Source organism: Ips typographus, linkage group LG9 (genome assembly GCF_016097725.1).
Source record: "Ips typographus isolate SLU linkage group LG9, UJ_Ityp_2.0, whole genome shotgun sequence".
NCBI classification, from domain to species: Eukaryota; Metazoa; Arthropoda; class Insecta; order Coleoptera; family Curculionidae; genus Ips; species Ips typographus.
The window spans coordinates 3,066,768-3,091,943 of NC_138430.1; the positions used below are offsets into that span (position 1 = coordinate 3,066,768).

Below are 25,176 nucleotides of genomic sequence, written 5' to 3' on the forward strand. Positions count from 1 at the left end.
GACAAAGAGATACTTACGAAATACATCGGCGAGTTGCTGTAATTTTTGGGGCCAACTCATGACGTCATGCTTCTGTAACTACTGCCTCTAGTGGATAAGTGAAAGGTATTTGAGTGAATCACACATAAAAATATTCAAAATTTAAAAGTGTATTTTAATTCATAATAAATTATAATACAAACATAGTATATAAGCTTATAATTTAAGCATTGTTTAACCAAAGACACATTCAAAAAACATAACCAATTAAGTAATTTGTATCCATGTCTTCTACTTATCTAAATCATCATACATTATATGTACGTAAATACGAAAATGAATATCGATGTTAATCAACATTATGATATAGATAGTAATAAATTACTGTGCATTTTACAAATTAAATGAACCTTTTAAGAGTGTTTTTTAATATTTGGTTCAGCAAAGAAAGCCATAACAAAATTTAACCGAATTTCTATTTCACAATCTACAAATCGTCTTAATTAACACGTGACAGTAGTTATATTTACAACAACAAACCATTATTACTTTAAAAATAGTAATTAACAAGAAAATGGCATCGTTTACTAAATAATATTATAAATAATATGTAATTTTTTTGTATTTAAGTTTATGTACATAACGCTACAAAAGAGTGTGTTAAATTTTATTATGACTTCAAGCAAAATTGTTTCTTATGTTAGATAATAATTACAAAAAAAATATCACAAAATAATCGAAAAAAAAAAGTTTGCGTATTTGCCGTTTATGTACAGATCCAACAAATTATGTTTCATATAACTATAGAAAGAACATTAAATGTATATTAATTATTTATCTGCACTGCGCTCGTAAAAACTGCTTAAAAACACACACATCAATCGATCCAGCTAAGGCGCTTTATTATGTTATTGAAAAAATTGTCTTTGTGACTTTTGTATAGTGTTATTACCGCTAACACCCGAAAAAGCTGAAATAATAGCTATTCAACTAGATTTTTTTTCCCCAAAATCAGTTAGAAAAGCAAATTTTGGTTTTTATTGTACGCCATTTTGATTAAGGTTCTGTTTACAATATAAAAAATGAAAAGACCGGTAAAATCAGCGTGAATTCCTAGAATATCTGAGGAGAAACCAATAAAGAAAAGAATAGAGTGCAATAAGCAGAAAATTGTAGTTGCCAAGAACGCAATAATATTAATTAAGTCAAAAGCAACCAGAATTTTGTTTATCTAGTACGTTTATACAGTTTTCTTCAAGTCTTTTGGTAGATCTCATTAAAACCATTAAACTAACCTAATTTAGAACTACGAATAAACTATTGCTGCCAGAACTCTCAAATTCAATGCGTGACGGTAATTTAACGATTCAATATCTTGACATTTAACTATTTAGTAAGTTTTTATTCACTTTAATGGAAATTGTGAATTCAGTTGCATATAAAAGGAGTGTATATTTCAGTGTTTCAACAAGAACAATTTGAAGCAAAATAACGAAAAAAACTTCCAAAATGGCTAAAAAACTACTTGCTCAGTAAGTAACTACTAGCTCTTAAGGGTTGCCAACTTTGATATAATTGTGATTTAACAGTACAAAAGTGTTACCAGAACATTTATAAACAGACTAGAAACGATAACGATAACCTAAAAATGTAAGAAATATGCTTCAAGATCAGAATAGAAAGTGTTTTTCATTGTTGTGTTCGTTTTATGCATTTATTAACAACGTTCCAAGCAACGCTCTTTGTCCATAACATAATTATTACGACATGGACAAGGGGCGTTGCTATAAACAATCCATTTGAAAAGTAACAAAAAAATTATACCAACTGAATCTATCGTTTTCATGTTGTAATCGAATTGTATGTATGTGTATGTAAGCTAATTTTGTTAAAAATATTCTATTCCATAGGTAGTTCACGTGAGTTCCCTCAACGTAATTGACGAAAATACATTTTGAACAAATGATGGTCAGTTTTTGTAACATTTTTACTTGTATGCATGTTAATACAGAAAAGGCCTCAATTTTGTGAATATCCCTAATATTCTACAATTATTGGTAATTCAAGTGTAATTTAAAATAGGCTAACTAGTAATACAAAATCATTACAACAGTAATACAAGTTTTCTGGTATTAGCGGAAATAATCTATACATGTAGACAGCTTAGAAAAATCGTTTATACTCTAAATTATAATCAATACAGTGGGATCAAGTCAGCAAACGAAACAATCAAGAAAAATGCATCCCGATTAATATAAAAACTTCAGAAAAATGCGTTAGTTTAGACGTACGTATCACATATGGTTCTCTACACTCAAGAAAACTTACTATCCATTGTGATCACATTTTTTATATACAGAAATGTAAACAGAGTCAAGTAGAACTCACAACATGAATTGCAACGCATTCGCTTTGGGGGTTTGACAATATGATGTCATTCTTCTTGTTTTTTTTTTAATTCGATTTGTTTCGAAAAGTAAAAAGCAGCGTAAAAAAACCTCAAAGACAAAATTTATTATGCGGAACTTTTTGTAGATACAATAACAAGTTTTCTTCGGGACTTTTGGTCTTGAAAATTCTTGAGTAACATGGTAAAGAGTCGTTCAGATTTTTGGACACAAAAGAAAAATAGTGAATTATATAATTAGTTTTGGACACTGTGTGTAAATGCATGAAAATTGGTATTATTTTCTCCCACGCTATATGACATAAACAGCTCATTTGGTCTATTTTGGGTAATACATTTAAACAGTTTTAGTTAAGTTAGTACGTAGCAATGACGAGGAGTGACTTTCCACGATGAACATTAGGTATAACTCTTGTTGACAATTTTATCACAAACTCTGTAACTTTCAACCTTTTGGTCAAAAAAAAGTCACACAGTAAAAAATTATTTCATTTCAAAACTCACACTAACTTAATAATAACAATGATGTTTATTCCAGCAAATTTAAATAAAACATCACTGTTTTGGTAACACAAAGTCCCAAAGAAGCGTAAAATAACACTGGTTATCTAAAATCATTTACATCTTAGAGCTCAAGTAAAAAGTAAATTGAAAGTTACCAAAAAAACAAGTAGAGAGATAATACGGTTAGCTTATACAAAATGATAACATTACAGAACAAAAAATTTTACTCTAAACGCTGAGATACAAAGCTCGGTAAGTTCCACGTGAGAAAACAGGAAAACGTTACCTTTAATATAATGCGTATGTCCTCGGGTAACTGCGCCTTAGTAGATGTTTTTGATTTTCTCATAGTAGGTACCATGATGTTGACTCAAACTTCTGTATGACAATTTTGACCTGAATATACAAAAAATATGGTTGCTATATAAATTAACAAGACAAAACTTTTATGTAAATTCATGTAAGGTGGCCCAAAATTGAGTTTTACTATTTATTATTGTAATGTTTTGTTGATCCTTGGAATTGTATTTGACGCATTTAATGAACATATTGTAGTGATATTCAGTTAGTAATAACCTATGAAAGAGCCTGAAACCCCCCCAATGTTGGAATTTTCTTTCTGGCTTTGAAATTAGTTAATAATATTAATTATATTGCACTTCATTTTATTGATATTCTTTAAATTCACTTTGTAGTTCTCTCCATAACCACAAATTCAGTAAACAGCAGAAACATTTTTAATTTTTCAAAAATAAAGATAAATGTTGGATTACCAAATTGTGTATGAAATTACAAACAAAAACTAACATTAAGTGAACATCACCAACTTACCTTAAAACTGATCAAATAATCCTTTATTCATAACAACGTCTGTTCATCACTAACATGTCCAGTTTCCTCCTGCGATTCCGGATCTTCTGCTCCCTCAACTTCTACCCGTTCACTGGCATCTGGCATCATTTCTTCCGGCATTAGTTCCAGAGCTCGTTCTAAAGTCTTCTTCGCACTGTTGGATCGTTCCAAGCAATAACCGTTAGAGTTTTCGTTGCTTTGAGCGGGAGGAGACCACGTGTTATAAGCGTAGTGAGAATTTGGAGGGTATTTTCGTTCTAATTCCTCTTGTAGCCAAGTGACCGATAATCTCCATGCTCTGAAAAAGTTCGTTGTGTTTAGTGTTGGTGTTCCAAGTTGCAGGAGCGCCAAACATGCAAGGATTTTTATACTATTCTCGCGGACTGAGTTTACCCGTGCGTCATCTCCCTGTGATTTAGAAGTAGACATGCATTATTGACTTCATCCTTGTCTATTGTTCACTTTCAGAAAGGGTAAATATCTAAGTGAATGTCTTCCAAAAAAAACATTTACTGATTAGCGCTTCTATTTCAGTCATTGTCAGTTTGACAACCATCGAAATTTATTTGATTTGTTTACTATTAATTCTTTTCCGTTTCTTTGTGTTGTTAATCATTTATAAAGTTTTCTATTTACCACACCACCACAGTTCTTTTAAGATTTATTGTTTCCACGCTTTTAACATTCTGTAAGTACTTTCATAATATTATTATTAATATTTTTATTTTTTTTATGTCGGCTGTCACGATCTAACCAAAATTGACACAATTACTAACCTGTTTTGAAAAAAAAGTGGGAGTGTCTATTATGGTTTTTATTTAGCCATTTGGTTTTGCCTAAATTCGGAATTACTTACTATTACAGTATTTTTTTAGAAAATGCCTGGAAAAATTCTCCACAGACAAGCCCAGCAGTTAATTCTTTACCTTTGTGAATATTTTCAATTGAAAAAAACCAATGGAGGACCTTTAGAAGCTTTATCATCTGTTCAGGAAGAAAATAATAAATTTTAAGACCCCTCATATTCTTACTGATGTATTTTTTTGAATACTAGAAGGTTGCAGCTGCTTTGAAAATTTCCCGCAAAACTGTTTATTCGATTCGCAAAAAGCAAGCAAGTAATCTTATGATTTCCTCACCTAGAAAACGTAAATCGAGACGTTATCGACGGGCCAAGACCACTGATTAAAATGAAAGCATTAAAATGGATGTTCGAAATACATTATATGATATGTACAACGATAGTATGTTAATAATAGTAAAATATATCTACTTTTGTAGAAACATCTATTAACATTTTATTGTTTCCAGAGACTGAGATTTTTGGGTTGCATTATAGATTTTTCATAAAAATTTCTTTAAACATATTAATAATAAAGTCATAGAAAAAATAAAATAAGCATCTAAAATGTTTTCCAGCGGGTTAAAATAAAATAACCTGAAAATGAGATATGAGACACTACAGCATCACTCAGAATGTCTTATTGAATTTTTAATTTGTTGTATTTATTTTAGAGGAACATGTAACCATCCAGAACCTAAATCAAGAGCTTAAAGTTAAAGAAATACTACATATTGGTTATACATCTCTGCGTGGTTTCAAGTTTGGTAAATAAATTAGGATTCAAATTTAGACGGAATTCTATGATCCAAACGGAGACTTCTCATAAATAAAAAATGTTATTTCGGTCAAGATATTTTTGATTTGCTTTGGTATAAGGTAGTTTTAGTGCAAATTTGCAGCCAAAGATCTCTACTTTCTGACTGACAATAGACGCAAAATTTTAAACGTGACGAAGCTTTAGACACACCCTTTTCTATAATATGAACACAACAGATTTGTTGACGAAAACTTGATTTGATTGATATGATTATAAATGACGTAGCCTTCGTGACGCACGGGTAAACTCACTCCGCGAGAACAGTACATTAAAACCAATAAAGCACTAGGAGACTAGGAGAGTCTCTTAATTTGTTCAGAGAAATCTTCACTAATTTTTTGTCACAAAACTCTTCAACACCCTGTAATATTACTTTTGGGAATATTGAAGATATTTATAACACCTTCTAAACGGTGGTAAATCACAAATTCAACACAGAGATTTTAAAATATTAGCATTTTGGTGTTTAGTAAAATTAAAAATGTAAAACGGGTATGTCAAATTCAGAACTTACCTTCGTACATCCGACTGGCCTAGGAGCAAACTTTGGGCGAGTCCACACTTAGCAAAAAGTGTTACAAGACACTTGATGCACTGATATGCTCGCTTTTGATAGTGATTCTTTGATCGGCCGATTGTATCTAGCAGGCCTTCCCTTTCGTCCGGTATTCCTTTGATAGCGTTATGTATCCGGTGCGATTGCCACGAATCTTCAATCAACAGTACCGACAACAGGATCTCAATGTTATGCCTCAGTTCTTGACAATACGCAAAAGCAATTTGCCACAGCAGTTCTGACAGGACGTGTTTAGAAAACTGCGGATTCTCCCACGAACAAAACTGGAGTAATTTAATGGCGTCTTCCGTTAAGTTTGCATCTTCGATAACTTTTTTAATATAACTGAAATAAAACCAAATTTCTGCTATTAAGTTCTGTTAAAATAAGGGAAATCAGTTTACCTATTACGATTGAACAAAATATCGGCGGCTTGGGGCGATATTGGCATTATATAATCTTCTATCGACGGTTCTCTATATGGGTTCGGTTGAACTTGGGCACCGGGTACACTAGACTGACACTTTGCACTAACATCACAGCAACGGACAAGACAAGACACCAATTGATTAAGTTTGCCTAGTTCTGTATATTGGTATTTAATCGCGGGTCCTGGTCCTTCATCTAAGGCCACTAGCATAAACGTCGCAGGCACATTTAATCTTAGTAATTGGGCTTTTTCCTGAATACCTTTAAAGTTAACATATAAAATTAGTATAATATGGAAAGTACACGGAAAAAAAGAGTTAAATTTGATGAAACCCCGCTACAAAATATGTTAACTTACCTTGATTAGCGTACATATGAAACACGGTACAGTAATGAGGTAAATGCCGACCGTGCTCGCTAACTTCCCGTTGTAACAGCGCCAATAAGGCCCATATCACATGGTCGCTCAAGTTGGCGTTTACGTCCGGATTACTGATGCCCTGCGGACACGGACACGGAGGGTCCTTAATTGAAAAGTGGGCCAACAAAACTACGAGCTTCATGAACGCTGATCGAACTTCGTTACTGGGGCAACCAAGTAGGTACTCGCAAAAACGATTCATGTGATTAAAGAGCATGTTAAGACCGAACCACAAACGGATAGACGGAGACGCCCTGAGATGCATGCATAATACATCACACCTGAAAATATGAAAAAACTTTATTAGAACTACTTTTATTATGTTTGTGTAATATTTTAAAAAGTTAGGGCTCAAACTAAAGCTGACTTGCCATACTCATTTAGAGTATTTTCTAGAGAGAGGAATAATTTCTAACTTTTCTTCACACATTTACTTTTTTTTAAATTTTGTTCTATTCTGTCTATTATAAGTTTTTGACTTTGATAGTATTGCGCTAACTTGGAAAGAAACCAAACATTTAAATATTTTCGACCTTCTTTTGAAACAGTAAAATTTCTGGTCATTTTGAATGACCTGAATCTCCAAAATGACGTCTAAGACCAAAAAAGGGATCGAAAAACAGTTTCTTATAAGATGAGGTGCACAGATTGATTTTCAATAAAAGTAATTCCTTTATTAATTACAAAATACAGGGTAAGAAAAATTGTGCTATATGTTAGTTGCATTTCAACCTAGTTTATTTGGTAGCTGGGAACATTTTAGAACTTTACTTATGTCATATGCATATAATAGGTCTGAATGGTATCTCAAACCGTTTAAAAATCTCTAAACACGTTTAGAGATTTTTAAAAATCTCAAAATTGCTAAATTACGGTGTATTTTCGAAAGATCCTGTTTCAGATCTTCTGTTTTATTCTCTAATAGTAAAAATTTCAGTGTTCTCTTCTTGGAGACTCAAACTTTGATCTGAATTAATTATATTTACTAGTTCATAGAAAACAAGTCAAATAAATACTGACAAGTAAGATATTATTGAAAAAGAACACACTTTACATTACTTAAAAACTTGGAGGAGTAGATACAAAAGCTTGACATACACAAGCAAAAGTAATCAAAAAATTCATTCCCATTTAAAAGTTAAAAACCGACCAATCATATTCTACCAATATAGCCAACTTAATTTGCAATCACTCCTAATTTTTAATAATGTTTAGAAAACTTGACAGTTAAACTACCCGCCATTTTAATTTGGTTCAGTTTTAAAAGAGTTCTCAGTTTGTTGTTGTGGTTACCATGTTTAAAACAAAATACCACTGAAATATCGATATTTAAGTAAACTTACCAGTCCATAGCCAACCCGCGAAGATTCTTCTTTGTGTGCCAACCGGTGTGAAACAGAAAGTTACTAACTAACTGAACAGTAAGCAAACACTGTTGGTCTAACAGATCATTCGACAAATTCTGGCTCTGCCTTATATTGGCCGGGGCACAAGTGGTAGCCAATTTTCGTATGAACGCAAAATATTCTAACGTGAACTGACTCCGATGATGCAAGAACTTAATGTTTTGCTTCCTTATACTATTTTCTATCGCTACAGGCATTTTTAAGTGGGTTTCTTTCATCGAAGAAGCTGGAAAGAAAAAAAGGTGTTAATCGGTACCAAAGTGTAATGTTTCAGAAAAATAAGACTCACATAAACTAAGCTGACTAAACGATTTGGCTAGAGATTCTTCTTCTACGTCATGCCTGGTATAAAACAACATATAAGCGTTCCACCAACGTTTCTGGCGTCTGTACGTCGATCTTTTCAGCATCGGATCAAATACCTCGCCCATGTAATCACCGCCGAAACATTGGACTTTCATTTCTTCATCTTCGCCCATTCGACATTCGGATACATCGCCATCGTCGAATTTATACCATCTTACTTCACCAGATAAATCGCGGTGCCTAATGTAAGAATAATAGTGTCCACCTGAAATAATAAATAACGTGCGGAATTGCCAGCATTTATAGACAAATAACACTTGATTTTTACTTGTAAGCATTATTTTGTCGTTTTAAGAAAAATGCTAAAAATCAAGTGAAAAAATCATAGAAAAAACACATAATGTTACCAAAATATACAATGACTCAATTTCTGATAGAATCCACATTTGAAACCATAAATTAAGTCTAATTTATCCCCTCTGTTTGACCATTTTAACGGCCTAAGCAGTTTAATTACTTTCCGAGTTCAATGTCCTCGAAAACGGTTATTTTAAATGGGACTCCCTATATATTATTACGTCATTTTGTAGCCCCAACCCAGGGCTATTTATTGAGCCAGTAAATGCTATACCAAAGTTTTCCGATTTCTGAGATATTTGAGATTAAATTTAACCTACACTTTGGAATTACTGAAGCACTTGAGTGCATTGCAGACAATTTTCGGCCTGTAACTTCCTTAAATGTCCTTTAGGGCAAAAATGGTGAAAAGGTAAAATTCCCTACAATTCTCTAATTTACACTTTTGCTGTAACTCCTTAAATAACGGAGCTTCGCTCTGCTAAACCTACACTTTGTTGGACTAACAAAGCGTACCTACAATCCAGGAACGTACTGAAAAATTATAGTACAAAATTCTATAAATTCCTAAATCTTTATGTTTGAAATTTTATCAGACCATTATTTTTTTGTAGAGAAATAATCCAGTTCTACCAGTTTCCAAGTGAATCAAGTACTTAATTTAACGCCCACATTTAATATGCTTTTTCAAAAAAGCTAAAGACATTACAACTTTAAAAATTAGCCAGAAGTACCCACTTGCCTTATTCTTAATAAAATAATAAATTGCAACGGGAAATATTAATTTAAAAACAGTTTATCAAAAGAATAGATCGACTTACCTGAAGCTTGTCCGGAATGAACAACAATGCCAGACAAACGATACTTAGTACAAACATCACTAGCTTTAGGATCTAAATCACAGTCTATAATCTCTCCCTCGATTTTGGCCAATCCATAAACCGTATAAGGCTCCATGTCCAATTCCCGTGGGAATTCAAAGTAATCGTTAAACTTAATGGCACATACTCGTTCGAAATCATATTCAAACCTCTTCAGCTGGATAGCTAATACCGGAGGAAGTTTTTTTACACACAGGCGCTTCACGGTTACCACCTTTTTCGCACACTTCTCACAATGATAGGCATCGGCCCCTTCTAACAGTTCACCTAAAATATTTTCAATAGCAACCAAAACCACTGCGGTTAATCAGAAAACTAACCTTTTACGTATTGTTCCATTGAATCAGGTAAACTGCTGTGATTTCTTATATCTACGCTTATAACACTAAAAGGTTCTTCTTTGGAATAACGATGTGGACAGCCTTTACAAATTTTTTGGTCAGAGTACGAACCGCCTAATATCTTAGACATAATTTGTTCGTGACCTAAAGTTTTTAAAGCTTCGTCCAGACTTTCGACTAGAGACATAAAAAATTCTACAGCGTCTTGCTGTTCTCTTAAATTGACTGGTTCTCCTGTAATTGTATCGGTAAATTTATAGCAAAAGAGTAATTTTTGATAATACCTTGCAACTTAAAATGCCTCCAGAGCCCACGCGGTACATAATATTGGAGTCGAGAACAAGCTAAATGACCAAATATTGCTTGAACCTGTAAGCAAATAGTTAAAACATTAATTAATTGGCAATATTGCACTCATCTAGTACATTAAAAATAACAAAACCACATTATTTTGTTCATGTTCTTTTAAACCTAATAAAAACTCACTTGTTTCAAAATGCCGACGTTATAATCTTTCCTGTTATCATCCACACAATTCCGATCATCAGTACAATCAATATCAAGATCGGACCTTTCTTCACCAGTAAAATCTTCATTAGGGTCAGTGGCCGCCCCTTCCGCAGACAGAATACCCTCCTTAATGTTTTCGACCATATACAGTTGCTGAAGAACGGAGTTCATGTAACAAGTGGCTCCGGCATTTTTCAAGCCCACAAAACCCCTAAAAGGCCGAGGTCCAACCGCTGGTAAATAATCCCATTCCGTAATAGCAGTGTCTTGATCTAGAAAAACCTTTTATAACTACCTTATTAGAGCTTCTTCTAGCAAAAGAAGCAATATTTCAGTAGTTTCAACTGAGTTCTACTGTAACTTGTTTACAGTTTACTACTTACCCATATAAAACATTTCGGTTAGCATGTTAACTAACTGCTTGTAATTAGGGATGCAATTAACGCATAAAGCTATAATTAAATCAAAAGCGGCTCCCTGCGTCTGAGGCGTATCGCATATCGGAATGGCAGGATCTCCTCCAAGTTGTTTGGTTTTTGTTAATTGTAACTGCAGTTTACTGGCTGGAAACAGAAAATCTTCGAGCAACTCCTTAATTAGGCTACTCGATTCAGTGCTGCCCAGTTCGCATTTTTGTTCTGGTGTCATAAAGCTCAACAATTCTTTCGCTAGTAGCAAATGACCCTCAATTAAAACGTCATTCTTGTCTCGAGCTTTTCGCAACCAAGCCACCTAAAATAAAGCAGTAATACGTTATCAAGGAAATTTACAGTGTGACATGAACGTCATGATACACGATGAATAATATACAGGGTGTTCCATTTAAAATACTGTTCTCGCGGAGTGAGTTTACCCGTGCGTCACGAAGGCTACGTCATTTATAATCATATGAATCAAATCAAGTTTTCGTCAACAAACCTGTTGTGTTCATATTATAGAAAAGGGCGTGTCTAAAGCTTCGTCACGTTTAAAATTTTGCGTGTATTGTCAGTCAGAAAGTAGAGATCTTTGGCTGCAAATTTGCACTAAAACAACCTTATACCAAAGCAAATATCTGGACCGAAATAACATTTTTTATTTATGAGAAGTCTCCGTTTGGATCATAGAATTCCGTCTAAATTTCAAACCTAATTTATTTACCAAAATTCGCAGAGATGTATCACCAATATGTAGTATTTTTTTAACTTTAAGCTTTTGATTTAGGTTCTGGATGGTTACATGTTTCTCTAAAATAAATACAACAAATTAAAAATTCAATAAGACATTCTGAGTGATGCTGTAGTATCTCATATCTCATTTTCAGGTTGCAATCCACTTATTTTATTTTAAACTCGCTGGAAAACATTTTAGACGCTTATTTTATTTTTTATGACTTTATTATTAATATGTTTCAAGAAATTTTTATGAAAAATCTATAATGCAACCCAAAAATCTCAGTCTTTGGACACAATGAAATGTTAATAGATGTTTCTTACAAAAGTAGATATATTTTATTATTATTAACATACTATAGTTGTACATATCATATAATGTATTTCGAACATCCATTTTAATGCTTTCAGATAAATCAGTTGTCTTGGCCCGTCGATAACATCTCGATTTACGTTTTCTAGGTGAGAAAATCATAAGATTACTTGCTTGTTTTTTCCGAATCGAATAAACAGTTTTGCGGGAAATTTTCAAAGCAGCTACAACCTTCTAGTATCAAAAAAAATACATCAGTAAGAATATGTAAGGTCTTAAAATTTCTTATTTTCTTCCTGAACAGATGATAAAGCTTCTAAAGGTCCTCCATTGGTTTTTTCCAATTCAAAATATTCACAAAGGTTAAGAATTAACTGCTGGGCTTGTCTGTGGAGAATTTTTCCAGGCATTTTCTAAAAAAATACTGTAATAGTAAGTAATTCCGAATTTAGGAAAAACCAAATGGCTAAATAAAAACCATAATAGACACTCCCACTTTTTTTTCAAAACAGGTTACTAATTGTGCCAATTTTGGTTAGATCGTGACAGCCGACATAAAAAAAATAAAAATATCAATAATAATATTATGAAAGTACTTACAGAACGTTAAAAGCGTAGAAACAATAGCTCTTAAAAGAACTGTGGTGGTGTGGTAAATAGAAAACTTTATAAATGATTAACAACACAAAGAAACGGAAAAGAATTAATAGTAAACAAATCAAATAAATTTCGATGGTTATCAAACTGACAATGACTGAAATAGAAGCGCTAATCAGTAAATGTTTTTTTTGGAAGACATTCACTTAGATCACGCTTTCTGAAAGTGAACAATAGACAAGGATAAAGTCAATAATGCATGTCTACTTCTAAATCACAGGGGGATGACGCACGGATAAACTCAGTCCGCGAGAACAGTAAGCAAGTTGACATCTACTTCCGATTGATTATAAAACATGTATAAAAAAATGCTAAAATAATATTAGTTGAAACAGGACACCTGATTTAACTGAACGATTTAGAAAGAATTATTTACAAAAGTTAACTTGATAATTCGCAAATATGAAACTTTTGAGCATTTAAATTAAAACAGGCAGCTTTGTTATTAATATCGCAGTTTTTAAACAATAATGTTACGGTTTGGGCCTACTATGCTCGATACTCGATGAAACCGATGCGCCGTAATATCTGGCCGGGCGCGTATTAAAGTAGGCCACAGTTAGGAAGCGCCGCACCTGGAAGATTCGAAGCAAATCGCGAAGCGTTTCGCGGTCATTCTAGAACGTGGTTTGTGAATATAAAAGAAGCGGCGTCGACGTGGGTAGTGTAGTGTAGTAGTGATTTTGGGAACGCGGTTAAGTTTAAATAGTGGAATAATTGTGGAATTGTAGTAGTGTTTTTAGTAGCTGTGTTAATTATTGTACGGAGTGTTTTGAAGTATTAATAAAGTTATTAATTGTTGAGTTAAACTGACTTTGTGTGAACCCACGGGAAAATCGTAACAATAAATTATGTACGTACCTCGTTGGCCAGTAAAGTATTCACGTCATTCAACGGACACCCTGTGTAATTAGCCACGCTGACTAGTCTGCACAACAATTGAAAATACTCATGGGAATTATTTGCATACTGTATCACGATGGTGTTCAGAAGTGAGAACAAAAGAGGCATAATAAGTTGCAAGGCGAGTCGACTTGCAGCGCCGCAAGTGCAAATTACGATTAGTTGTTCCGCTGCGGCTACTCTTACCGCGCAACAAGGATTTAACAGCACCAAATCAGTGATAAAGTCCGGCCACCTAAAAAAAATTATTAACTATTGAAGAAACTATAATTCCTCCTAAAAAAAGTTAACTAAGCAACCAAAGTATGTTAAAAGCGCAGTTTTGAAAATAAGATTAAAACATACCAGTTATCCTGGTACAGATGTTCCAAACTACTGGAATTTAAAACGACAGCAGTGCTAAGTAGCTCCATGGCCTCTTTACATAGCAAAACATCTTCACAGTCCAGTTCTAGTGGTTTTGTTTGTTTAGTCGGATCGCAGAGCGAGTGCAACGTTTCAGAATTTGAATTAAGAGCGCCTAAATTGTCGCTACTCGCCGCCCAAACTAATCTTACGAGAGCCAAAGTGGTTGCCAGATCTGGTAATTCCCAGTTTAAGGCTTGGCTGAACAATGCTTGAGCTTGACCGGATCCTCCCGTTTCGGCGACCATCAGCTGAGCTAAACCTTGCGATAGTTTGATCGACACTTGACGTAACAGCTGAAATTATGGAAAATAAAAATGTAAAGTGTTTTAATGGGGATCACTGAACATTTATAATAATAAAACACATCTAGCAAAAAAATATTACAAAGAGGTAACATAGAGCGTAGGTAAAAATTAATGTTCTAAATAGTGGATGTTTGGTAGCCGTGACCCGAAATTTATGTGTCAAACGTTATTTGTCTATTCAACCTGGAATGGTAATGCTCAAAAAAAGGTTTTAGATGTGTAGTACAAATCGCAATAATTTATAATAATTAACGTTGTAATGTCTGCTGACAGACCATACACTTTAATGACTTCATGGTCCAAGTTTGTCTCTACATTATTGAATTGTCAGACTTACATAATCAGAATGTCCAGGTACGGATCTGAGCGCCTGCCTTAAATGCATCCCAGGTGTAGTGTTATTTTCATTAAAATTTTCATTTTCAGGGGGAGTATGTTCTTCGCTCAATGTCACGAGTACGTGCGCGACAGACGTCAAAATGAGCTTACAAATCTTTAAAACGACCAAATACGCCGATCTTCTTGTAATATTATCGGCGCTAGACATAAAATTATTTTTGGTTAACATCTCCAAAAAGATATGCGCTTCTCCTGACGTTATAAAAGAATATTGAAAGTCGTAAGTTTTCTCTGACAAGGTATCCATTGCAGGCATCAACATGGTATAAAGAACTTCCAAATGATATAAAACCTGAAATCATACAAACATTTTAAAGTTTTCAATAATATGAATATGTAATGGAAAATCATTTACCTCAGAAGGCGCAGCTCTAAAAAACACAGCATCCATCGACTTATTCTGTTCTCCGGGAGTGGCAAACAGATTTCTTAGTTTCTCAATAGTTCTAGTATCACAAGGCAACATTTTCAATAACGCGTGTGCGCTATCTCTTAAGGCAGCGAACTCCAATTGACTGCCCATCGTCATTATCTGACAAAAAAACTGGGCGTAAATTGGATTTTGGGACATCAGAACACCAGGTAGAAGATTCTCAACGTCCGAGTTGGGACTGTCATATAAATGCTGTGGTGACGACGTTGAGCTATCTGAACTACTATCTTGCGACGATGCCATATTTGAATTTACTTGAATGACTTTGGCTGATATAATCTGGAAAAATAAAGAACGTAAAACACTAACAATGACTTAATAATGGAAACTATCAAATCTGTTTATGGACATACCATAATCATCATTTTACCTTGATAAAAGTCTCTCTAAATCATTGATATTATATGATTCCTGACGATTCAAAGTTTTAAGGAATCGTTAAAAACGAGATCTACCTGTCATGTTACTGAGCGGAGACTGAAACTATTTAGTTCTTTTTAGATCACGATTTATGTGTTTCTAAAGCAGGGTTGATGATAGAAGTACGCAAAGTCCTAAGAAAAACAAATGGATCCCTCGCCCGTCTTACCAATACCAAACGGATGATAAAACATTCGTCAAATAATAACAACTGAGTTTGGCTTAAAAAATAAAAATATTTCTTTTATTAGGAGTACAAGTGATACTTTATGTGACGCAGCATGGAAGTTTAAATGCGGAACTTATGTAGGGTTTTGTGAAGAATAGCTAACCACGAATTTTGAGTCAATTTTTTTTTTTGGGTTAGGTTACGTCCTATATAGTACAGATAAAAAAGAAAAAATGCGAACGATCCACAATTTTTGTCACAAAATCGTTAAAAAAATCGATGATTTTACATGCATTTTGTGGAATTTGATCAGCTGATTTGGAAAGTTCGTCTGCGCTGTTGCCAAATCGCACGCGTAGTCTGAAATCAAATATTACATCATTCTTAAAAATTGTAGAAGTGTTTTGAAAAAAGAATGAATATGAGAATATGTGAACCTATGCTAACCTAGTGGCCGATCACATAGAGTAATCAAAAACATGGTTATGCTGTAATGGTTATTTTTTAAATATTATTAAAAAAAAAATGCTAGGTGAACCTATGCTAACCAAGTGACTGATCACTTAGATGGCAACAGCGGACAAAGTATCTCGTCGTAGTAAATTCGTGGTTAGTTATTGTTCACAAGACCCCTTATGTATACAGTAACTTATACTCCGAATGAAATACAATACACGTAGGACCATTTTGAAAGTTCCACAAACCTCTTAATGCGATTGAGAACCTTCTAAAAAGTGCCAGAGGCCTCTAGAAGTGCCTTAAATGTTCCCACACTTGTTTTAATTTGTTAGAGGCATCTAAAATCATTTTTTTTCTTATTTGAGAGATGAAAATATCACTTTCACTATCTAGGGTGTGAAAGTGCCACCAGGATACGTATTCTTGAAACGAGGGAAGGGAGTTATCAAGAGAAAGACCTGTAGAATGTGACAGAAACCCGTTATTGTCAGCTTCTTCTGTCACATTCTATCAACACTTTACCTGAGATTTCCGTTTCCTGCTTTCAAGAATTAGGCCCCAGCAGAGAGACTGAAGGTATTTTCCTCCATAGGGAGGAAAAGTGCCACTGGTAAAAGTCACACTTTCTAAAGACAGTTTGTCACTTTATTGACAAACATATCTTTAGTAACAACACCTTCAGCCAGGTATTAACATAGTATTTAACTGCTGCTTTTTTTCATAAAACATAAGATTGGACGTAGAAAAAATTTTGCACCCTTGAACTTTCTCACTCCTCCCTAGTTGCGCAAATAACTATTGAAAGTGCCAGAGCTCTCTAAATATGACTGAAAACCTTCTAGAAATCAGATCAGGGAATTCAGAGGTTTGTACAAGTGTCTGAAACCTTCCCAGACTGGTTTTATATTGTCAGAGCCTTCTAGGGCCATTTTGAAAATACTATAGGCCTCTAAATGCTATTGAGAACCTAAGGGCCTCTGCAAAGTGTCTTAAACTTTCCCAGAACTGTTTTAAATTGCCAAAGACTTCTAGGAACATTTTTTCACAAAAACCGTCACTAAAGTTGATGTTACAAGACGAAAGTTTTTGAAAGATTATTATATATTAAATAAAAAAACTAAGAATATTTAAACAAATTTTTGCATTTGGTGCATTCTCGAATATAGTTGAATATAATACAACATCCTGTTGTTGTTTGTTAAAATATTTAAGCTGTCAACTTACCGTTTTGTCTCGTAGTGGAATTTGCGACAGCAGCTTCTTGTCGTCCGCTGGTTCCAAAGGTTCTCCATTTAAAAACAATTCTAATTTGCAGTGAACTCCGGGTTTAAGACGCCTAAGAATCACTTTTCTCAAAGAGGATAATGTGTCATTTGTGTGAGTGTGCAGTTCCATATCTTCAACTTGTCTATTTATACTCGAAAATCTAATGATTAAAGCCAAGTGTTTGCCGTAGCACGCTCTAAAATAATTTTACACGGTGAGGTCGAAATGTACAACCGATTGCTCACTCACCTATGCAAAGGCAATATTTTTCGTTCGCCAACAAAGGCATTATCACATTCGCTTATGTACTCTTGCAGAACTTTCATAACTCTGCACATTTTCACAGCCTCAGCACCTATCCTGATTGGTAAAAGGGGCTCGTCGGACTCCTTTTCCAATAACGACTTTTGTAATATTGTAATAGTGTCGTAATGTGCCCTAAGTCGATCGTAGCATTCCGCAATGTATTGCATATGGAAGTCCACCTGATTCTGATACAACCTTGGACCTAAGTTGGTGCTTACTTCCCGAAGTAATTCAATTGCTCGAGCGGCAATATCGTCAGGACACAAAGTAACAACCTAGAATGGTTATTTACTTAATAAATCGTGTGAAAAAAATAGTTTGAATTATTTTTATAAACCTTAAACCAAGTTTACACTGTTTTCTAATTAACACATCTTAAAAATATCTTACCTTCCATAAATAATCGATTCCAATTAGATCAGGATCATCCGTTAATATGGTTCGTCTTTTTAACTTCAGCTTTCCTTCCTTGACATTTACAGCTTTAAAAAACCTTTCGAAACATTTAATTCCGCTTTCGGTCAGTAAAACTGGGTCCAATTGCAGAATGTTATTTTCGAAAAAGTTTTTGTTAATGCCAGGGTCTAAATCAGGCTCTTCACCCATCAGCTTCGAGAACCATCGAAAACAAGCTTCGCGGTCAGACGGGAATACCGCATTTTCAGCTAAACACTGCCAGATTTGTTTGGCCTGATCGGCGCAAAGCCAAAGCTGGCCGTCTTTCAACAGAAACCTAAAAAAACTACGGTTTATGTAGTTAATAACAGTAACAGAATGTGTTGAATTGTAATGTAATATTTTGCACTTGTACCTACAAACTTCTATGAAACTAAATGATTTAATAGCGTTATTATATTGCCAGAATTTCATATACTATACGAATTATTAAGTTTTCGTAAAAAGAAAACCGTCAATCTCGTATGCATGTTAATTTACCTGAGAAAGTTAAGTCGCTCCTGAACCTGCAAATTATGGCAATAACGGCCATCGGGAATATAGGTTTCAGGCGTTAGATCCGGTCTCTCCTTATAAAGCGTTCGTAAATGTTCCATGTAACTCGTTAAACTGTTGGTCACTAATATAACAAGGGAATGCTGGTTCTGCAGCCTTTCAATTATCTCTTGTCGATAGTAAATGTGATGGGTACGTTGTGGATGACCTCCGTTGGTGTTTTGTTCGTAAAGAGTGCATATTTCTCGAATCTGTTTCAAAGCTGGCAGAACCCAAGTATCACCACTTTTCAGCTCCTCAACACATTTGTCTAACCATACCTACAAAGAAGTATAAACGAATATTTTTACTTAAAAATGCACTAAAATGAGCAATAAACTGTTTTAAAGTTAAAATTTGACAATCTATGCCAGTTTCATTTGTTACTGATTTGTAATTTTGATATCACCCCATTGAATTAAGTAACTGTTGATTCCACAAAAACAATTGATTTCCTTTAATTAGAAGAATAAGGTACACGATATGATGATACACAATAAGGTTCTAAAAAGTGCCAAAAACCTCTACAAGTGTCTTAAACCTTCCAAAAATTGTCAGATGCCTCTAGAACCATTTTGGAAGTGCCACGCTCTCTAAATAATACTGAAAACCTTCTAAAAATTGCCAAAAAACACGTCTTGTTTCGAAAACTGAAAAAATCTGTGTTAAACTGTAATTCTTGCAAATTCTAGGCAAATTTTGACATTAGTGATAGATATCACGTAGTTTTTGCAGGATAATTTACCTAGGCAGTCACGTGACAACTGTCAAAATAAATTACGTTTACAATTAATTCATATTATGTAAAAAAAAATAGTAATAATTACATACCGTTTTTTGAGCATCTCTTTCTTGTGAGCAACTATAATCCAAAATTTTCACATGGGCAGCCAAAGCTTGATCCATAATTTCAGTAGTTACATCTTCAGCATGAGCTAAGTTCCAAAATAATGTCAATACCTTATGAGCCATTACACCATCTTTGTCGTCCTCGGCAAGTCTCCTATAACAATAAAAATCGCGTCAGTTGCAGGAAAATTGTTATTAATCCAAATACAAACCTAATTAGTTCTAAAAGCCGTTCGCGTTGCCTTTTCGATGCGGACGTCCAACTGTTTTGGAAACACTCAAAAAGGTGATCTAATTGTTCGGCACTAAAGTCCCAAGCTAGTTTTGCTAGTAAATCGTGGACATTTTTGACGATCGCTTCATGTTTTCCAGCTTGAGCTGCCCAAACTGCGTCCAGATCGCTCAGGCTGAGTGCTTTTTCTTTGATGACAAATCGTAGTATTTTTTCGAGCTTCTCTACATATTGGGGCTGATGAAGTGAATCGCGCAATACTATTTCAAGAACTTTGTTGTCGTTTATCCAATTCTAGAAGAAATTAGTGATAAAAGGTGATATATTGAAAATTAAATAACAGTTTTCAATTTAACTAAGCTGTAAAGCAGTTGGACCAGCAGAAAACATTATTGATTCAATATCTGAGGTTTTAAGGCTTATTTCATAATTTTTTCTGAACATTTCCTTCATAAATCAACACTTTAAGGTTTAATAAAGAAAACCATTTCTCAAATAAAAATCTTGAAATAAGCGAATGGTTAACTATTATCCTAGAACAGAAAACTTAAGAAAAAAGACATTTTTAAAAATTATACTCTAAGTCAAATTAAAAAAACTATCAAAACGTATAAACGCTTCGATAGTAATTTCTAGTTGAAGCTAACAACCTTTACAATATTAATTGAGCACTCAAAATATATCATACTTACAGCCATCCTTTCTGGTGTCAGATATTCATCTTCTTCAACCCCATGGTGTCTATTAGAATAATAAGTTACACTAGAAATGACTTTATTTATTTCATTGAGTGCATTCATTTTCCCATTGAAGCTAGATATTTGTAACTGTCTTAAAATCATTGTCAGTCTGAATCCTTCTAAAGTTCTAATGAGTTCTTCCTGATCAGGAACTCTAGACGCTAAGTTTTTAGCCGATCTAATGATTAAAGACACAATGTCACTCTTCTGTTCATTTTTCGCTTCACGTTTCAATTCTTCGTCTGTTAATTTGTCCAGGATACCTGGTACTATTTCCTGAAAATGTTCAAAATTCCAAACACTGACCCCATCTAAATAAAATATAATACTCACCAAAATTGGAAGAACATATTTATGAATTGTGTGAGGTGTCAAAAACTCATAGCAAAATCCGAATGGTGTTAATAAGGCATAGACCACCGATACGTTCAAGTTTTTTCCATTTTGAAATCGTTCGAGTAGTTTTTGAAACCCTCCTAATTCACCAAATCTGTTAATTAAGTCCACTAACCAACCCCTAGGATTTCTTGGATCGGACGACGGCCTGGCAAACAACTCCTCTTCGCTTAAATTGCATCCAGCGCCAGCCGTTTCACTTTGTCTTGAAGAGTTGAAGGTATGAAACTTATTGTTAGGATTGAGAACCATTGCCAGTAGTTCAAGTAAAGGAAACCAGTCGTGCGACAACTTGGCAACGCAAAGCTCGATAAGTTTCAAACAATTCTTATATATACAAACATGAATGTTTGACTTCCAACTGGAAACTGCGTCGTCGGTTAAAATTTTGGTGAATGAAATCGTTAAGCCCTCCCTGAAGAATCGTTGACATGCTTCCGATTTGGTGTCTAAATTTTTTTTTGCCAAGTCTATCGACGCTTTTAACAGAATTTCTAATTCTTGATCTGGCAACACAGGCACTACCCATCGCAAATTAGATATTTTATCGTCGAGAGTTGCTAGTTTGTCTTTTGGGAAGTCGGGTTCCTCCTTATCATCTTGAACTGTATCAGTGTTTGAAGGACCAGCAGTAGGGCTCTGTAAAATCATAAATTCCTTCAAATCATAGAAATAATGTATTTCAAATCATTAATTTGCAAAACAAGTAAGTTTCAAAAAAATGCAAAACACATCCAGCACTGTGAAGATAGAGAAGTGAATGTTAAAGGTTACAATACAGTTATTTAATAATAATTCGCTGGGTTAATGCAGAAGTATGCTATTTAACATTTTTTTTAAATATTTCATTAATTTTCTCAAAAAATTAAGATAGCATACTTCTATAACACAGCGAATTACATCTTTCAAAGTAGAAGTGAAGTCTCCTAAAAATTAGATAAGTTCTGATACCCTGTAGTTAAAAACAAACCAAACTATTAAATCAAAACAAAATTAAGTTACTTTCTTGACTAAATCCAATAAATTTCAGGTTCAGATATTCAGCTTCCTGCAAATGAACTGAACTCTGGTCACAGCTACAGACAAGACAGGTTAGCAACATTTTGACATTTTTGTACAAATACCCCGTTAGCGAAATGACAGCAAAAAGCACATCACTTTTTCAGTTTATCCAATTCAAAATAAATTACAAATTTCAAATATTTTAGATCTGGCTAAATGTAAATACATTTTATTATGGATTGAAGCTGTTACCACTAGATCATTTTTTTCTTCTTGCTGGTTGCTACTGTCATCTTTCTTTTAGTTGAAAGTTCTAATTCAGTTGGTTAAATTAAAATTTTAGCAAATTACCTCATTGTAGCGTCACATTCTGTTATATTATGTTGACATTTCTGACAAATACATGTCAAATGTTAAGTCATTTAAAATACCAGTATGTATTGTCCCTTTCCCCAACATTAGCTAAGTTGAATTTAAGGATTTAAAGAGAAAGAGAAGTTGGTTTAGACTGTGTTATTTTGCACCTGATCTATCACATTCAACCCTCAACTTGTACTTAAAATCGAATTGAAAGGGTTGGGGAAATCGGTATAAATATCATTGGGCTGTGGGCGCATTCAGGAAAGTGAATATATTCAAGTAAGGCGCCAATTGCACTGACATATTTAAGGGCACCCTAGGCTAGGTTTTAATTTGACTGTGACATTTCGCACATGATCTGTCACAGTCAAATCACAACGTAGCCTAGGTGAATCCTAAAGTCGGCTTAATTCAGTGTCAAATCAAATTATTAACTCGGAGATTTTAGTAATTTAGTGTACTGAAATAATTGTTTACTTAATAAAGTTACTTCACCTTAATATTCAGTGGTAATAGGTTAGTTACTGAAACTACCTACTTTCAAAAAGGTAGCAATAAAATTTAATGTTATCAGATAATGCATCAGAAGTCATAAAATTTGGCCATCTTTGTACTGTTTTAACAGGAAATTTTCCATTACATACATAATAAAAATATAAACCACCCACAATCTGATTTGGTGAGAAAGTACCTATATCTAAGGATATTTCTAGACCAAAACTAATGTATTCCAGCCTTTCATATTGTAGCAAGTCCAGAAACAAATTATTTTTGTATATTATTTATTGTTGGTGTTTAAAGATTTTTATAAATTAAATTTAGATTTAAATAAATTTTACATAATATATAAATATGACCTTAATACAAACTTGACTATTTTACTATTTAATAAAATTTAGCAATCTTTCAAGATATTCTGTTAGTCAAAAAGGTAATTTTAATTTATAGATTAACTGAAGAATTATGTCACAGGCACAACCTCCTTATAACATGTAATTTATAAATTTACAAAACACTGGACAATGTTTTGGAGATTCAGGGTTGCCAGATTAGGAGATTTTCACCAGAAAATAAGAGATTTTTTTTTGTTTCAAGGTATTTTTTGGAGGTGTTTATCTAGGGGATTTCTCCTGGAGGAAAATACCAGGGAAACCTCCTCTTATGGGATAGATTGAGTTAATGAGAAACGCACTATACCTCTAAAATCTGTGGAAGAGAGTATACTAATGTTTTGTAGTTAACTTTGGAGTGCCAACAGTGTTTTATGCCAGTTTTCTCAGTTATTAGTCCATAAAAACTGTGTATTGACAAAACAAAGCAGAAGTTTTGGGCTTCATTTTGATGTTTGAACATACCTCCTAGTATAACATAGGAACCCAGTTAGAACTTGGTAAAGTAAAGCTAAAATTAGGAGCTACATTTTGACATTTGACTAAACCTTCTAGCTGTCGTAGTGAAACCTGTCATCTTAAAAGAATTAAAATAAAAGTAACAGTTTGGGGATTTTTTTATTTTGACTGGGAACAGATGTGGCAACCCTGTGGAGATTTGAAAGAATTATGGGCAATATTTAAATATGAGACAAAAACACCCTCAAAAATACCTCTGAGAGAAAAATTTACATTAAAACATAAACACTTATTTCACTAGCTCTCAATATAAATAACAATTTTATTCCAAGAATGTTACAAAGTGCACACAAAAATAAAAGTTAACCACCTTTGTTTTCTATTGTCTCAATGTAGAAATAACACTTACATTCACATTATTTAATTTCTCTGGTAAAAACTAACTAATGTCATTACCTAAGAATGTAAAAGCCAGCTTTAAATCCAAAAAAACCTTTAGATTAAAGCTAGATTCACAATTTTACCATAAATAACTTAAGAGTCTCGGCAAGACAAAAACACTGTGTTTTCAATAATCAGTGACAAGAAAAAAACAATTACCTGTACTTCCTTGCTGTCTTCAACAATCTCCTGTCCTCTTGTTGCTACAGTCATTATTTCACTTTTAGATTCCACTAGAGGATCATTTTAGGGTCTCTATAAATAAGTATTGTCTATTAGAATACTGATAATTTAGCAGACATCATCAAATAATGGTAAATTACAAGTAAAATAGAATTTGGTGAGCAATGTCAGATTTTAACACCAAAAATAAATGGGAGTGACACAATTAGAAATATACAAAAGCAACGTAAGCAGAACGCAGTTAAGCCGAGCTTAGAATAACTATAAAATGAGTTTATCAATGTTAACGGCAGGAAATAAATTTGTTGAGAAAAATAATTTTGTACAAAAATTTTTGACAACTATACCTAAAATCACCGGCACATACAAAATGGCGTCCGGAAAAAAACTATTTTCTTAATGTTAAATCACCTCCAGGATTATCTACCACTATAACAGTCGCCACTATCTACTGAAAATAAGCGGTCAGTATCTTTTTAACAAATATTTTTAAAAAATTCTTGCTTGTTGACGTTCAGAATTATTTTTTTCAGGCACGTCGTGATTTTGCAAATACCCTGACCAACATTACAAAATCAATGTTCCTATTTAATAGAGCTATTTGGAATTCTTTGTGATAGGGATTTTCTCATTTCTCAATGCGATATTGGTGTTATTTGCCTGCCATATTTGACAGATGAACTGTGTTTAGTAGAGTTGTGACACTTGAACACACATGAATTTGTGTCACGTGAAAGGCTTACAGAGCATATATGAAAAACCTCGTGATTGATCAGGTCCATACGATCTTTTAATGCTTAAAAAAATTGCTATAACAGAAAAAAGTCTATCTTCC

At 33.7% G+C, this 25,176-nt stretch overlaps 1 protein-coding gene and 1 long non-coding RNA gene across 4 annotated transcripts; both read right to left on the reverse strand.

Annotated features, from left to right (window-relative positions):
- Positions 1 to 133: 133 nt before the first annotated feature.
- On the reverse strand, positions 134 to 24,928 carry faf (ubiquitin carboxyl-terminal hydrolase-like faf). Of its 3 annotated transcripts, none has more exons than XM_081987046.1 (26): positions 24,753 to 24,928; positions 24,318 to 24,413; positions 20,944 to 21,645; positions 20,563 to 20,886; positions 19,851 to 20,164; positions 19,621 to 19,792; positions 18,736 to 19,070; positions 18,190 to 18,541; positions 17,743 to 18,074; positions 17,452 to 17,689; positions 15,102 to 15,458; positions 14,685 to 15,038; positions 13,980 to 14,335; positions 13,593 to 13,869; positions 10,994 to 11,342; positions 10,587 to 10,882; positions 10,385 to 10,469; positions 10,080 to 10,334; positions 9,700 to 10,026; positions 8,505 to 8,786; positions 8,153 to 8,441; positions 6,747 to 7,090; positions 6,364 to 6,649; positions 5,918 to 6,304; positions 3,722 to 4,040; positions 134 to 3,286 (listed from the first exon to the last, which is right to left on the reverse strand). In XM_081987046.1, exons 2-25 carry the CDS (start codon positions 24,369 to 24,371, stop codon positions 3,749 to 3,751), a joined length of 7,359 nt encoding a protein of 2,452 aa, XP_081843172.1. In that variant the 5' UTR covers positions 24,372 to 24,413; positions 24,753 to 24,928; the 3' UTR covers positions 134 to 3,286; positions 3,722 to 3,748. The 3 variants fall into 3 exon arrangements, with proteins under 3 accessions (XP_081843172.1, XP_081843173.1, XP_081843171.1); XM_081987047.1 differs by having other exon boundaries at positions 18,190 to 18,532; positions 24,689 to 24,928; XM_081987045.1 differs by having other exon boundaries at positions 24,689 to 24,928.
- On the reverse strand, positions 12,497 to 13,577 carry LOC145734030 (uncharacterized). Its single transcript, XR_014179324.1, has 2 exons — positions 12,761 to 13,577; positions 12,497 to 12,590 (listed from the first exon to the last, which is right to left on the reverse strand). It is a non-coding gene; the product is annotated as an uncharacterized LOC145734030 (long non-coding RNA).
- Positions 24,929 to 25,176: the final 248 nt, after the last annotated feature.